The sequence below is a fragment of the Ictalurus furcatus genome, chromosome 20 (assembly GCF_023375685.1).
Source record: "Ictalurus furcatus strain D&B chromosome 20, Billie_1.0, whole genome shotgun sequence".
NCBI classification, from domain to species: domain Eukaryota; kingdom Metazoa; phylum Chordata; class Actinopteri; order Siluriformes; family Ictaluridae; genus Ictalurus; species Ictalurus furcatus.
In genome coordinates, this window is record NC_071274.1 from 4,078,926 (window position 1) to 4,091,425 (window position 12,500).

Consider the following 12,500-nt stretch of genomic DNA (forward strand, 5'->3'; position numbering starts at 1 on the left):
TCTCTGTCTGTCTAACTCTTTCTCTCTCTGTCTGTCTCTCTCTCTCTCTCTGTCTGTCTAACTCTTTCTCTCTCTGTCCGTCTCTCTCTCTCTCTGTCTGTCTAACTCTTTCTCTCTCTGTCCGTCTCTCTCTCTCTCTGTCTGTCTAACTCTTTCTCTCTCTGTCCGTCTCTCTCTCTCTCTCTCTCTCTCTCTCTCTGTCTCTCTGTCTGTCTCTTTCTTTCTCTCTCTTTCTGGCTGTCTGTCCCTCTCTCGATCATTAATTGATCATTTGCTGAATAATGGATTCCATGAAGGTGTGTGTACGTGTGTACGTGTGTGTGTGTGTGTACGTGTGTGTACGTGTGTGTACGTGTGTGTACGTGTGTGTACGTGTGTGTACGTGTGTGTGTCCCCCCACATATCTGCAGGACATTAATGCTTCATATTTGCATGTTCAGCTTTGGCATCCTTTTGCATGAGCTGTAATTGAATCTGACACATGTGAGTCACCCACACAAGCCATGTAATGCACCTGTGTGTGTGTGTGTGTGTGTGTGTGTGTGTGTGAGAGAGAGAGAGAGAGAGACTGAGAAACTAAGGACATGTCAGATTCCTTTAAAGCCAAAATACCTTTTTTTGCGTCAATAAGAGAAACTGACAACAATCATTTCCTCATCACTGATTTAAGCAAGTGCTATAGTTTGACCTCTGACCTTTTGTCCTGTGTTTGTCTTTCAGGATCTGCGCAAGCAGGTAGCTCCATTGCTGAAGAGTTTTCAGGCCGAGGTGAGTGTGTGTGAGAGTTTGTGACACGTTCATCAGGGTATGTGTTAGTGTATGTGAGCCGTCACACTCCGGTAGTGTGTTATGGCAGCACACGCACTGCAGTGCATCAGCTATGCCCATATAAATAAACCTCACCATTTAGATGGGAATAATGCGCTGTCCCACAATTCTTCACTCCTCTTTTCTCTCTCACTCTCCCCCCGACGGCCCCCTCTTTCCTTCCTCTCGTCTCCCTGTCAGCGAGTACAGCATGACCTGGACTGGCTCAGAGAGAGAGAGAGAGAGAGAGAGAGAGGACTCGTTCTGTCTCACACTCTCTCTCGTCCTTTTCATGATGCTCTGGGCCCGGAGGCCATGTTTAAATTGCATTCGGTATAAAAAGGACAACATTCTCTGCTTAAACTTAGAGCGAGAGACATGGCGCTAGTGAGAGGGAGGGAGAGACAGACAGGGAGAGAGAGGGGACAAAATGAAACGGTGATGAGAGAGAAATACAGGCTGTTAAAGTAAGAGAATGGCACACAGAGAGACGGCAGACGCCGAGACCGAGCGCGAGACGGCAGACGCCGAGACCGAGCGCGAGACGGCAGACGCCGAGACCATGGATGAGACAAGCAGAAGCTGACTGACAGCGAGACAGGTTGTGAGACTGCTTGTCTCCTTCATGGTCTCTGTGTCTGCTGTCTCGCTCTCAGTCACTGTGTCTGCTGTCTCAGTCTCTGTGATTGCTGTCTCGCTCTCAGTCTCTGTGTCTGCTGTCTCGCTCTCAGTCTCTGTGTCTGCTGTCTCGCTCTCAGTGTCTGTGTCTGCTGTCTCACTCTCAGTCTCTGTGTCTGCTGTCTCGCTCTCAGTCTCTGTGTCTGCTGTCTCAGTCTCTGTGATTGCTGTCTCGCTCTCAGTCTCTGTGTCTGCTGTCTCGCTCTCAGTCTCTGTGTCTGCTGTCTCGCTCTCAGTGTCTGTGTCTGCTGTCTCGCTCTCAGTCTCTGTGTCTGCTGTCTCGCTCTCAGTCTCTGTGTCTGCTGTCTCAGTCTCTGTGATTGCTGTCTCGCTCTCAGTCTCTGTGTCTGCTGTCTCGCTCTCAGTCTCTGTGTCTGCTGTCTTTCTCTCAGTCTCTGTGTCTGCTGTCTCGCTCTCAGTCTCTGTGTCTGCTGTCTCTCTCTCAGTCTCTGTGTCTGCTGTCTCGCTCTCAGTCTCTGTGTCTGCTGTCTTTCTCTCAGTCTCTGTGTCTGCTGTCTCGCTCTCAGTCACTGTGTCTGCTGTCTCGCTCTCAGTCTCTGTGTCTGCTGTCTCGCTCTCAGTCTCTGTGTCTGCTGTCTCGCTCTCAGTCTCTGTGTCTGCTGTCTCGCTCTCAGTCTCTGTGTCTGCTGTCTCAGTCTCTGTGTCTGCTGTCTCGCTCTCAGTCTCTGTGTCTGTGTCTGCTGTCTCGCTCTCAGTCTCTGTGTCTGCTGTCTCGCTCTCAGTCTCTGTGTCTGCTGTCTCAGTCTCTGTGATTGCTGTCTCGCTCTCAGTCTCTGTGTCTGCTGTCTCGCTCTCAGTCTCTGTGTCTGCTGTCTTTCTCTCAGTCTCTGTGTCTGCTGTCCCGCTCTCAGTCTCTGTGTCTGCTGTCTCGCTCTCAGTCTCTGTGTCTGCTGTCCCGCTCATGGTCTCTGAGAGTGAGACAGCAGGACACCGAGACTGAGGGTGAGAAAGATTTAAAAAGTCTACATACTCCTGTTATATTAGCAAGTTTTTGGGACATTGAAAATGCAACCAAGATAAATCATGACAGATCTTTTGTCCACCTGTAATGTTGCATAGCAACCAACAAATTCAAGTGAAAAACAAACAACGTTTTAGGGAAGCCGGAGCCGTGTTCTAGAAGAGTTTGCTTGTACAGGATCTCATTGTAGTAAGGTAATGATCGGGAAAAGAATATCCAAAGCATTAGATGTACCACAGAGCACAGTGAAGTGGGGAAAATGGGACAGTACGGTGACTTTACCAAGAACAGGACATCCCTATAAAATTCACAAAAGGACAAGAAGAACTCTTATCAACAGATATAAGATACAAAATATAAGACCGACAGCAGCATTAAAGGAGCTGCAGGAATATGGGTGAAGTACTGGTGACTTCCAATGTGGACAACAACCTCGAGTATTCTTCCCGTCGGCTAGAGAGAAACCCTTTCTCACGAAAAAACCAAACATAAAAAAACCCCACTCAAATCACCTCCAATGATGTGGAAAAATGTCTTCATGTCTGATGAGACCACGGTAGAATGTTTGGGTATAATTGTAAAAGATATGCTTGGTGCATGAAATACGACAGCTGATCACCCAGAGCACACTACACCCACAGTGAAGCATGGTGGTGGCAGCATCATGCTGTGGGGCTGCTCCTCTTCAGCTGGGACTGGGGCTTTAGCAAAGGAACGGCTTCAGAAGAAGAAGATCATCAAGGTTTGGAGCGGTCCAATCAGAGCCCAGATCTGACTCCTGTTTAAACGTGTGGAACGACTGGAAGAGCGCAGTGTAGAGGAGATCTCCTCGCAGTCCGATAGATCTGGAGCAGTTTTGCATGGACGAGTGGAGTAGGTGCTTTAACAAACTATTAGTTTGGGGTGTGTAGACTTTTTGTATCCATTTTCTCTCTCTCTCTCTCTCTCACTCATTAAAGCTGCCATTCTTCAGCGGTCTATTTAAATAGCACCACTCCTGCTCCTATTCTCCGACCTTCTGAAAGGAGACGCTCCCCTTTCCGCCGTTTATCCTCATTTCTGCAGCTTTTCATCAGGCTGGCCTTTTGGCAACAGGAGAGAGTGATTTAGTGAGGGAGGAGGCGCCTCTTGTCCCCTCGTCCTCTCTTCCTGAATCTACATCGCTGACCCTGAACAATGCAGTGTGACAGCGATGCCCGTGGCCAGCCCATAATACTATATATATGCGTGTGTGTGTATGCGCAAGCGTATTCACGGCACAAAGAAGAACGAGTTGTTTCTCATGAGAATTCCGCAGTCATTATAATTATATTTAGATATTTATTATATATAGTTATATGTTTTAATATCGTATAATCCGCCACAATTAAAGAAACAGAGCTAAATACATGGTGGAGATTTCTGTGAGGAGATATTTATGGAAGGAGTCTCCAGTGTCAGCGCTTTGTAAGAGTCGGTACTGACTCGCCTCAAGGACGTCCCACACCGATTCTGACTTTAATCAATGCAAAAAAATCCATTGGGGAAACGGCCGTTGTATACCGGTCGGGTCACATGACACTAGCACGTCTTTGATTATTTTCCTGTAACGGCACAACCTGACGTTCTCCATTCAGATCCCGTGTAGATCTCCTCCGTTCTTCCCGTTTATAGCTTCCTTCTCTCGGACGTCATCGGTCCATGTTTCGTAAATCCGCATACACACCCTCGCAGCGGCGCGTCCCTCCGGCGTCCGTCTGTTCCTTTCGCACGAGCAGAGCCACCGCAGCCTTTCTCTCGCCATGAATAAAAGAACGATCCTCTCGTCCTCCTCACTCTGTTATTCTTCTCTTGCTCTCTCTCTTTTCGTTTCATTAATCGCGAGACAATGGACGAGTTAATGGAGGACTTAAATCTGGCCTTTGCTTGTACGATATTTTATTTTATATATAATTTTTTTTTTTTTTTTTTCCTTCTTAGCCATGGCCACTGAATGATGGATGAGGGGTTGAATTTTTCATGCAGGGCCGAATTGAGATTCAGCCAGTCCCCGGCGGCGTGCGTTACACATGAACGAGTGTGACTCGGCCACGCCGGAGTGGAGATGTACTCCCTCTGGCTGCGGTGCGCGAGTCAGATCTGTGCCGCGGATCGCGTTATAACGCGGCAGAAAAAAAAAGAGTCCTCGCTAGCTTTTCTCCAGCGGTAAATCTAGTTGAAAGTAATCACTCGTGTAACACGTGAAGGTTCTGGGATCCGTATCCGTACAGTTAGTTTATACTCTGGGAACGATGAAATGATCGACCTGTGCTTCGCCTCGTCTCTGTAACCCTCATCAGAGCTGCAGTTGTGGAGAATTAATCACCGCAGTGCCGTGCTGCATGCGTTACGCAACACACACAGTATTCTCGTCACTAATAGTTGTATTATTGGATTTTATTCTTGTGTTCGGCGTCGTCTCCGGGGTTGTGTCCGGATCATTATATCGCTTCCCCCCGTTAGCTCGAAGCTACACGAGTTATAAAGCGACGTGTCAGTGAGTGTGGCAGTGATCAAGTGAGCCTCGGAAACCGTTATTAAAGACTTTTACAGTGTGGGAAGAATTTACTCGCCGTGCGTCTTTTATATATATATATATATATATATATTGCTCGACAAATTCAAGACAGCCTTGCTGTATGTCTCACTCGATATAAAGAACACTTTATAAAGATGACGCGAGAGAGTTTAACAGAGTCATAAAGGACATGGTCTAGTTAATATCTGCAGAAAATCTGCCAGTCAGTTACCGTGTTTGATTTGGTTCTGAGTACGAAATCATCCTCAAGTGAATGTATAGGTCATTTATTTATTTATTTATTTATTTATTTATTTATTTTTTAAAGACGACCCGCTACAAAGTGGACGTGTGAATCCAAAACATGTACTAAAAGAACCGTTACTGCTTTAAACGTATGCCAGTGTTCCAAACGAAGGCGTACATGCTGAAATTAAGTTAGTGTCGTGCATTTCTACGCGAAAAGGAATGTTTAGAGGACGATTTGCGTTATTCTTCTACTTCTTCTTATTATTCTTATTATTAAGCGAAAGATCATTCGATCTCCGCGAGCTCGCTAATCGTGTGCAAGGCTAACGCTAATCAGTTTGCGAAGGAATTAACGAGAGTGAAAATTTCATGGGAAGAAGCCAAAGGTTGGCCTTTAGCGTTCGCACGTTCGCCTCGCGCCTCCAGGGTCGGAGGTTTGAAGCCCGTCTCCGCACGCCGTAGGCGCGTGGAGTTTGCACGTTCTCCCGTGCTTCGGGGGTTTCCTCCACGTAGTTCGGTTTCCTCCCCGAGTCCAAAGAGATGCTCTGTAGGTTGATTGGCTTTTCGAAATTGTCCGTAGTGTGCGTGTGTGCGCGATTGTGCTCTGCGATGGGTTAGCACCCCGTCCAGGGTGTCCCCCGCCTTGTGCTCGGAGTTGCCTGGGGTAGGCTCCAGACTCCCCCGTGACCCTCTGTAGGATAAGCGGTTATGGAGAATGGGATGGATGGATGTCGGTATACTGTAGCAGCATTTTGAAACATTTTACCGAGGTAGGGCCCGGTGCGCTCATGCTGAAGTTCAACACCACAGTCCGGTGGGTACTCTTCACTCCGTCGTGTCATATAAGGAGGTCGCTGCAGCAAATCGGCACCATTCTTGCTATTTTATTTCTAAAATGATTGGCCGTTAAACTGAAAAGATTCGACACTAACCTAAACCCGTTGATTTGGAGGTTCTCCGGAGGTTCTTGTCTAGTTCTTTTGAGCACTTTTTGCCTGAACCGATTCTCCCTAATATAAATGATAGTATGATAATATAATGAGAGTCTTTATTGATCATATATACATTAGAGAACAGTGAAATTCTTTTCTTCGCATACCCCAGCATGTCAGGAAGTTGGGGTCAGAGTGCAGGGTCATCCATGATACAGTGCCCCCTGGAGCAGAGAGGGTTAAGGGTTTGCTCAAGGGCCAACAGTGGCAGCTTGGCAGTGCTGAGGCTTGAACCCCCGACCTTCTGATCACTAACCCAGAGCCTTAACCACCAAGCCAGCACTGCCCAAATATAAATCACCATTGTCCACACCCATCCATTGCGTATAGCTAATTTTTCTGCCCGTCATTGGCGTTTCGGTTTGCTGCCATCACTGCAAGACGACAACGTAGTGCGCGTGCACGTTGGGAAAGTCCCACATCGGGTCCCATGACCCTTTTGTGTATCTCCAAAGTGGCTCAGGTATAAACCAGAGATGAAAAAAGAACATTTCGAGCAGGAAGTCGAAGATTTTGCCGCGCACGGAGCGTAGCGTCCTCATTCTGAGCGTCAAAGCACTAGCTGTTCTGCTTATTTAAATGAAGTGAAAAGGCAGTAAGATAAGAGAAAAAGCATCCAAATGGAATATGGAGTATTGCTGGAACCTTATAAAGCAGCGTGTGTGGTGTAGATTTAATTCTCCTCCACAGTTTCTTTCGACTTGTAAACCGTCCCCGGTGCAGTCCATAAAACCCGTCTGGGAGTGTTCCTCGTCTATTTTTAGACAAATCTATACGACTGGCAGAACCGAGGCGGGCTTGTCCGACCACACCGTCCCACAGGAATGCCCGAGCTGTAGCGTGTGTGTGTGTCAGAGACACGAGGCTGTGTGAGGTTGACCCTCAGCCTCTTGTATCGCACCGCTTTAGCTGCGTTGTGGTCTCGCTGCCCAGCTGGCACGGTGGTCTGGACATCATACGGCCCCCTTTTTTTTTTTTCTGAAATAAACGTCCTCCTTTTAAAAACACACAAGCCCAGTTCTAAGAATACACAGATTTACTGTAGCAAAGGTAGAATTTTTTTTTTTTTTTCCCCTCTCTTCTTCACCTCACTCCTCGCAATGTGGGTTATTTTCACTGGGCTTTCTGTGCGTGTCAGCTGGTCGTCGCTCCTGGGAAGGTCTCGGCACATTTCGGGGACGTGAACACACGCACACGCACACGAGTGTGTTTTAAAAGTGTGCTCGGATATTCTGTCTTTTTTTTTTTGCTACATTGATGTCTGAACAATCAATACATAGTTAATTAATACAAATGCATTTCATTTATTTCCAAAAACGTCCCAAATTTTAATATTAACATGAGATGTACAGCACATTTCAACTAAGCACACCATCATGGTTGTGTGTGTGTGTGTGTGTGTGAGAGAGAGAGAGAGAGAGAGAGAGAGAGAGAGAGAAAGACGGAAACTTGATCAGCACAAATGCAGTATTTATTTTTTTTCCATCTCTGTGTGTGTGTGTGTGTGTGTGTGTGTGTGTGTGCATGTGTGTGCAAACATCCAAATCCGAGAGCATCCAACACACGGATATCTGAATCCTCTCCTGGGCCATGTTAAGCGAGCAGACCGGCCACTGTGTGTGTATGACTGTGTGTGTGTGTGTGTGTGTGTGTGTGTGTGTGAGCGAGCTATTAAGCAGGCAGGCAGGCTGTTAATCCCCCATTAGCGAGATCCCTCTGGGGATCAATCATAGGCAGCGCAGATTAGCGCTCAGATCTCTCCCCAGAGCCGCACGTCCTCGTCATCTCTGGAAAAGCTGTAAAATCAGACCTCGAACAGCGAGTTAAGTGCATCTCATCAGCATTTCTTTTTTAAGGTACTACGACGTGCCTCATGAAAGTGAGGCACGGTTTGAAGTCTCTGCAGTTGTATTTTCCAGAATTCTGGACCGGACAGTAGGGGGAGGGAACGGCCTTATGAAAATCTCCAGTTCCGTAATCCCATAGCGCAGACGCCTGGAGGTGGGACGTGTCGTGTGTCCTGAGCCGTTTCTACAGCTGTTCCTATTATTATGGTGACGTGTGAGTGTGTAGGTTTGCTAACGAACTGTTTAACAAAACAGTACTGTTGCATTTACAAAATAAATAAATAAATAAAATAGCAGTGAAAAAATCTGCCCGCGTGTACCGTTTTACAATTGAAATATTCACGATTCTGCCCGCGTGTACCGTTTTACAATTGAAATATTCACGATTCTGCCCGCGTGTACCGTTTTACAATTGAAATATTCCCGATTCTGCCCGCGTGTACCGTTTTACAATTGAAATATTCACGATTCTGCCCGCGTTGTACCGTTTTACAATTGAAATATTCGCGATTCTGCCCGCGTTGTACCGTTTTACAATTGAAATATTCGCGATTCTGCCCGCGTGTAACCGTTTTACAATTGAAATATTCACGATTCTGCCCGCGTGTACCGTTTTACAATTGAAATATTCACGATTCTGCCCGCGTGTACCGTTTTACAATTGAAATATTCACGATTCTGCCCGCGTGTACCGTTTTACAATTTAAATATTCACGATTCTGCCCGCGTGTACCGTTTTACAATTGAAATATTCGCGATTCTGCCCGCGTGTTACCGTTTTACAATTGAAATATTCCCGATTCTGCCCGCGTGTACCGTTTTACAATTGAAATATTCGCGATTCTGCCCGCGTGTACCGTTTTACAATTGAAATATTCGCGATTCTGCCCGCGTGTACCGTTTTACAATTGAAATATTCGCGATTCTGCCCGCGTGTACCGTTTTACAATTGAAATATTCGCGATTCTGCCCGCGTTGTACCGTTTTACAATTGAAATATTCGCGATTCTGCCCGCGTGTACCGTTTACAATTGAAATATTCGCGATTCTGCCCGCGTTGTACCGTTTTACAATTGAAATATTCGCGATTCTGCCCGCGTTGTACCGTTTTACAATTGAAATATTCGCGATTCTGCCCGCGTTTGTACCGTTTTACAATTGAAATATTCCGATTCTGCCCGCGTGTACCGTTTTACAATTGAAATATTCGCGATTCTGGCCCGCGGTGTACCGTTTTACAATTGAATATTCACGATTCTGCCCGCGTGTACCGTTTTACAATTGAAATATTCGCGATTCTGCCCGCGTGTTACCGTTTTACAATTGAAATATTCGCGATTCTGCCCGCGTGTACCGTTTTACAATTGAAATATTCGCGATTCTGCCCGCGTGTACCGTTTTACAATTGAAATATTCGCGATTCTGCCCGCGTATGTACCGTTTTACAATTGAAATATTCACGATTCTGCCCGCGTGTACCGTTTTACAATTGAAATATTCACGATTCTGCCCGGCGTTGTACCGTTTTACAATTGAAATATTCGCGATTCTGCCCGCGTTGTTACCGTTTTACAATTGAAATATTCGCGATTTCTGCCCGCGTGTACCGTTTTTACAATTGAAATATTCGCGATTCTGCCCGCGTGTACCGTTTTACAATTGAAATATTCGCGATTCTGCCCGCGTGTACCGTTTTACAATTGAAATATTCGCGATTCTGCCCGCGTTGTACCGTTTTTACAATTTAAATATTCGCAGATTCTGCCCGCGTGTACCGTTTTACAATTTAAATATTCGCGATTCTTGCCCGCGTGTACCGTTTTACAATTTAAATATTCACGATTCTGCCCGCGTGTACCGTTTTACAATTTAAATATTCACGATTCTGCCCGCGTGTTACCGTTTTACAATTTAAATATTCGCGATTCTGCCCGCGTGTACCGTTTTACAATTTAAATATTCGCGATTCTGCCCGCGTGTACCGTTTTACAATTGAAATATTCAAAATAGTATAAAACTTTTTTTTTTATTAAAAAAAGAGAATTTTCTGAAAAGTTGTCGCCGTTATTTCAGAAACATTTATTTTGAAAAAGCGCTTAATATCTTATATAGACCACAAATAAATAAATAAATAAATAAATAATGTATAGTACAGTACTGAGTGCTTTTGGTGTGTGCTTTTTTCACAACTTTTCAAAATATTAATGTAATGTTAAAGGAAACACTATTGGGATTTTCATTTGTGTGTGTGTGTGTGTGTGTGTGTGTGTGTGTGTGTGTGTGTGTGTTCATGGTTATGGCAGGCTGCCGGATGTTTCTGTCAGTAATTCCCCCTCTGCTTTAAAGAAGTCAGCAAAGCCTCTAATCCCCCTCAGTCCTGGATCAAATGTCCTCTGATTAGAACGTTCTCTGGCCAGAAACACACACAGGAATGGGGAAGTGAGAGAGAGAGAGAGAGAGGAGAGAGAGAGAGAGAGAGTTCACGAATGATCAGAAGTGTGTATTGTGAACTCGGTGACCTTGTGTACACTCTGAGTCACTGTTATCTTTTAGTGGAAAAGTACTCAAGTTTTAGACTCCAGGATGAAAAGAGAGAGAGACTCACTCACAAGAGACCCGTTCAGAATGTCGCTCTTGATGGAAACCTATCATCACAGCTATAATAATAATAATAATAATAATAATGCTAACACTGCTAAGACATTTGTGAAAATGAATGAATAATAAAATCTAATCATGAGCAATATGCGGGGCCCAAGCACTTTTCACAAATAGTGCCCCAGTTCTTGCCACGTTACATAAAACACTATAGATGAGTGTGCGTTCAAGTTTCCTGACCGTAGCTCAATGCTAATATCATGAAATGCCTGCTGAAAGCTGATTGGCTGGTTACGGATAAGTGTTCTCAAATGTCTTCCATTGGAATCCTTTTACACCTGTGGAACAAGGATAATAATAAGAAGAATAAGTTTAGATGTATAAAGTGTCCTAATTTGAACTTATTTGAAGTAAATTTTATATATAATATATATATTAGGGGGCCATGATAGATAAGGGCCAGTGGGGGAATTTCGCCAGGACACCAGGGTTATACCCCTGCTCTTTACGAGAAGTGACATTAAGGTGGCAATGGGACTTTCTGCAAGAGCAACAAGTGCATGCTTGTATTTATAAAGTCATAGATTTTATGCACATTTTCAGAATAACTCCACTACAGCCAAGCTTCATCTTCCGAATCTCCAAGTCTCAAACCATTATCAAACTCCGGTGTAGGTCCGGGACATAACTCGAACGAGAGCGCAGTAGCAGTAAGCGGTAGACCAGAAGCTCCGAATCTCGGCGGAGAAAAGCTGGACCCAAGTGGAACCTTCTGCTCCAGCTGCTGAGCGAAGGACTTGGCATCGGCCCGCTGTGCTCCAGATGTTTTCCGGCCAAATAAATAAGGAACATCTGAGATGATTTACTCCCATCCCAGCGGAGCCCGAAGACCATATTACATGAAGCCTATTTACAGTGGCAAGTGCCCCAAAACCATGAATCAGCTCTCACGCAGACTTGGCTGGTAACGCAAAGACCTAACGTATGAGGTTTTTATAGGCCCAGTTCCGCTCCTTCTTTTCTTTTTGCAGTAGCTGGATGAAGTATTGGATCAGCTCTTAAAGGGCCAGTGTTTTCATTTAACCTTGTTTTCAGGAGCAAGTGGAATAACAAGTACATGTCAACTAAAGGGATGGTTCAGGGGAGAAATAAAATTATAATTTTTTTTTTTTTACTCGTATTTTTTTTCCACTTGCCTCAATTGTAGGCGAGTAGCCAAAGCGTTTAGTGCAAAACAAGTTACATTTGCTCACAAGAGATTTTCACGCATTTAACATGGCTAATAAGTACCACCATCATGAGGAAATTATTACACACTTTCCCCAAATCATGTTAGAGACTGGGCTTGAACACAAATTATATTACTTGGCTATAATGATGTCATTTGAGGCAAATGAGAGATGTATTTATTTAATTTTTTTTGGCAGATGCATGAAGTAAATTAGCTGAGCTAAGGAAATCTGTTTGAAAAACAAGCGTGTGCTGTTCAATTGAAACGGCTAGATTTGAGGTAAATTGCAAAAAACAGCACTCTTTTCTTTTCTTTCTTTCTTTCTTTCTTTTTCCTGAACGGTTTTAATTTAATGTGGGTTGCGAGCGCATTTGAGAAAACTTGCTTAGAAAACGGTTGGTCTGTTCCAAATAATGTTCTCGACTTCTAAATTTCCAAACTATCAAGGGAGTCTGGATTTGGGTGGCCTTGGCGCGTTCGTGAAATGGAAAGTTTGAAAAGTTTGTAAAGAAGCTATCATAGTTGGGTTAAAATGCAACAAGATGAACGTTTGGTTTCTCAGCAACAGCGATCTTCGGGG

The 12,500-nt window shown here is 44.9% G+C and overlaps 1 protein-coding gene across 1 annotated transcript in view; it reads left to right on the forward strand.

Annotated features, from left to right (window-relative positions):
• The window catches only part of cux1b (cut-like homeobox 1b), a 166,502-nt gene that overhangs the window by 70,296 nt on the left and 83,706 nt on the right, over positions 1-12,500 (forward strand). Inside the window, 1 exon segment of the mRNA XM_053651364.1 lies at positions 721-768. Within this exon segment, the coding sequence (XP_053507339.1) occupies positions 721-768 (48 nt within the window).